At 47.4% G+C, this 3,450-nt stretch overlaps 1 protein-coding gene across 3 annotated transcripts in view; it reads left to right on the top strand.

Annotated features, from left to right (window-relative positions):
- Positions 1–2,488, top strand: part of ARFGAP3 (ADP ribosylation factor GTPase activating protein 3) — a 71,007-nt gene extending 68,519 nt beyond the window's left edge. For all 3 annotated transcript variants that reach the window (XM_004379988.2, XM_023734593.1, XM_023734594.1), the window contains one exon: positions 1,411–2,488. In XM_004379988.2, coding sequence (XP_004380045.1) covers positions 1,411–1,428 — 18 coding nt within the window. In that variant the 3' untranslated portion in view covers positions 1,429–2,488. The remainder of the gene's footprint in view (positions 1–1,410) is intronic.
- Positions 2,489–3,450: the final 962 nt, after the last annotated feature.

Raw genomic sequence — 3,450 nt, 5'->3', positions numbered from 1 at the left:
CTGGACTCCTGTACCTCGTTAGTCTCATTTGGTTTTACGGGGCTGTCCACTCCCAGGCTGAACAGTGAACCTTGGAGGTAACTTCACCACTGAGCTAAAAGGGGGCCTTGACGCTAATTTACTTTCTCTGTCTGTGATTTGCCTCTTTGAGACCTTTCATGTAAGTGCATCATGCGCAACATGTCCCCTTTATGTCTGCCTTACTTCACTCTGCATCGGGTTCTCAAGCTTCTCTTTATGGCTGAGTAATATTCCGTTGTATGTCTGTTGTTAATATTTTGGTATATTATTTTAGTTCTAGATTTCTATGCAGATATGTAGCTATGCTTTCATATCATGTTTTTCTCTGTGGTGTTATGAGCATTTCCATATAATTAAAAATTCCTCAGAAACCACATTTTTTTGAGTGAAAATACGTGTCATAATTTATTGAACAATTCCCCAGTTGGATGTTTAGGCTGTATTTCAATCTTTTAAATAAGGCAAGGATGGAACATCCTTGTATATAAAAATGTAAGGCCATCTCTAATTATATGAAAGGTCTGTTTCTTGAACTGTCTTGTTTAGCTCAGTTTCTTTGGAAGGATTCTGTTACTAATGTAAAACATGGCCACTGGGAGTAGGACCTTATCGACATAAACCCTGGCACCCCTAAAGGGGGTTCCTAGTTCCCAGACAGTGCTGTTCTGGCCCCAGGTTTGGGGGATGTAGGGATGCTCCCCACTGCGATGAATCCCTTCAACCCTGAGGCTCTGGCTGTGGCTTTTTACACCGCTGTTAATCACAGGATGGTCCCTTCCTTGGCCTTTCAATTAGAAGTCACAAAGCCCTTCCATGCCCTGACGTCAGCTGCACTCCCTTAGGTCAGCCTCCCAAGCAGGTGACATCCTGTTCTGTAGTTGCTCATTCCCATGTCACAGATGAAGAAATGGAGCACAGAGAGGTTATGTAGCTTCTGCACACCCTTCAGCTGAACCAGCGTCTTGCCCGTCAGGGCTTCTGTCTCCAAGTGTGTTCCTCTGTCCTCCACATCACGCTTGCTCCCAGAGGGCTTGGCATTGTGCTGTTCAGTAAACACTGGGAAAGCTCTCGCTTACCGCACCCTCCGCAGGTCCAGAGGCCTGCTCCCTGCTTCACAGTCCCAGTCATGCTGGGGAGGCCACGAGCGGCAGAGACAGGACGTCACTGAGTCAGGTGTCAAAGCCGCCGCAGCGTCATCAGCACCCGCAACCCGCTGTGATGTCAGCTCAGTGGGTCTGCCTCCTTGGGGCTCAGGGCTTGTGTCAGCCGCTGGCACTCGTGCCTTGCGTAGGTCACAGTGTCAGTTTTGATAACACGGCACATCCTGTGCGCGTGTGGACGGCACTTGCTGCTGAGTGCTGGTTGAAATGCTTTGTCTCCTCTCTTCAGGACCGCTATGGCTCCTAATGCTGACTCACGGCGTGTCTTCTGGAGAAGTTCCCCTTAAAACGAACCAGAGGCCACAGCACAGGCTGCAGGGAAGACCAGACGGCCCTGCAGATTGTCTTGCTGCTTTTTCACCTAGTATATTATACACATTTCCAGTTTTTAATCTTTCTTTGAGAAATTCTCGTTTTTGATGTAGTAGAAGCTTCGTTCTGTTCGCCTTTCTCCCGGCACGTGCCCTCCTTTGGTGTGGACAAGCAGACCTTGCTTTGCTTTCTTGCTATTTTTGGTTCCAGCAACAGCTGGGGCCTGGAGACCCCGGCTCCCCTGAGTGAACACTGGCAGCCTTTGCTTCCGGGGCTCCGTGCTAGGTGGCTCCCGGAAGCAGCGACGCTCCTCGGGCCTGAAGAGACACCACTCACAGACATGTATTTCATTCCAAAGGGAGCAAAGAATAAAAACAAAATACCAGAATGACTGGTGTGTAATTCGACAGGCTGCTTCATTGTACGTCCACGTACTAAGGTGATTTTAAAACAATATTTATTTAAGGTCATCATCCCTTTGTAAATTGTTTATTTTGTATGATCCATAAGTTTAAAAATATCTTTCAGTGAGTGTTTTAACAAATCTAAACTTTCACATTGACTAGGGAATTCACTTTGTCTTCCGATGAGGTGCGGCTGTTTGAGTTTAAGAGAAATATAAGGAGAGAACCCCCTCAGTGCGTTAGAAGTCGGCATACTGTACAGAACTGAAGTTGGTTAAAGCGAGCCATCCGACCCACCATTTCAGTATATGGGGAAGGAGCAGGGGTAATTGGGTAGTTTTGCTAATATTTTTTGTCTTAATCTTGGTTTTCAAAAAATTACAGAATGTGTATAGTGAATAAAGAAAAATAATCTGGCTGTGTTTTAGACAGCATAGAATATATTGTTCAGTATAGTAAAATATATTTGAAATTTAATGAACTGAAAATGTGATTTCAACTGAATATTTTGTGAATTTTTCTTAACAGCTCCAATTTGTAGACTTCTAAATATAATAAAAAGTTGCAGCAGATTGTGTCCCCTGTGTTTTTTACATAAAGCTTTTGTAGTAACTCCCAAACCAGTGCGGTGGTTTATGGGGAGGGGTGTACATTTGAATTAAGGTGGGATCACAGATGGTCTGTCCGTAATGGGTGTCTGGGGCCTGATGTGCAGTTGTCGTTATCTGGGAGTGTTCTTGTTGAAATGAGGGTCTGTAGGGCACCAGGAGCCCTGATGGCGCAGTGGTTGAAGTGCTCGGCTTCTACCTGAAAGGTCAGTGGTTCAATCCCACCAGCCGCTCTGCGGGAGGGCAGTTCTACTCTGTCCTGTCGGGTTGCCATGAGTCAGAATGGACTCGACAGCAAGGGGTTTGGTTTTTGGGTTTAGGGCAGCCCCCTGTGGTGGGGCCTCGTGGTCACCCCGGGAGGTAGGGTGTCTTTCATCCCCACACGTTGAGCCAGCCTGGGGCCTGGAGTTCTCATTCCCTCTCTCTCTCCCAGAAACCCTCGGGGCAAGTTATGTTCTTGTTTTACAGAGGGGGTGAGTGAGGCTGAGACTGAGGCCACTGGCCAAGCCCACCCCTCTGACTCTGCTTTTTCCTCTCATTGAACTTCTCCCCTGGAGGGCCCTGGCCTCCTTCAGGGTCCAGCCTTCAGAGAGGACCTGGCGCTAAGTGCTTTACCTGCGCAGGGCCCCTTCCCTCCACTGCAGAAAGGTGCTGGCAGGACCCCCGTCAGGTGGCCTTGTCCGTGTGCATGCGTGTGAGTGTGTGTATGTACACGTGTGCGTGGGTGCATGCGTGCCTGTGAGCGTGTGTGCGTGTAGAAGTGTGTGTGTGGGTTTAGTTTGTGTTGTTGGCCCATTTAGCTTGGGCCTTGGCGTCTTGTAATCAGTTTGCACAAGTGCTTCATATATTAAAGATGTTAGTGAATATTTGTTTTAAGTAACACATTTTGGATCTCCTGGTTAAAAAAGAAAATAGCACTATGACAATCCAAAGACCTGGTGTCCA

Source organism: Trichechus manatus, unplaced genomic scaffold (genome assembly GCF_000243295.1).
Source record: "Trichechus manatus latirostris isolate Lorelei unplaced genomic scaffold, TriManLat1.0 scaffold00069, whole genome shotgun sequence".
In the NCBI taxonomy this organism is placed as follows: Eukaryota; Metazoa; Chordata; class Mammalia; order Sirenia; family Trichechidae; genus Trichechus; species Trichechus manatus.
This window is presented reverse-complemented; position numbering and strand designations above follow the sequence as displayed.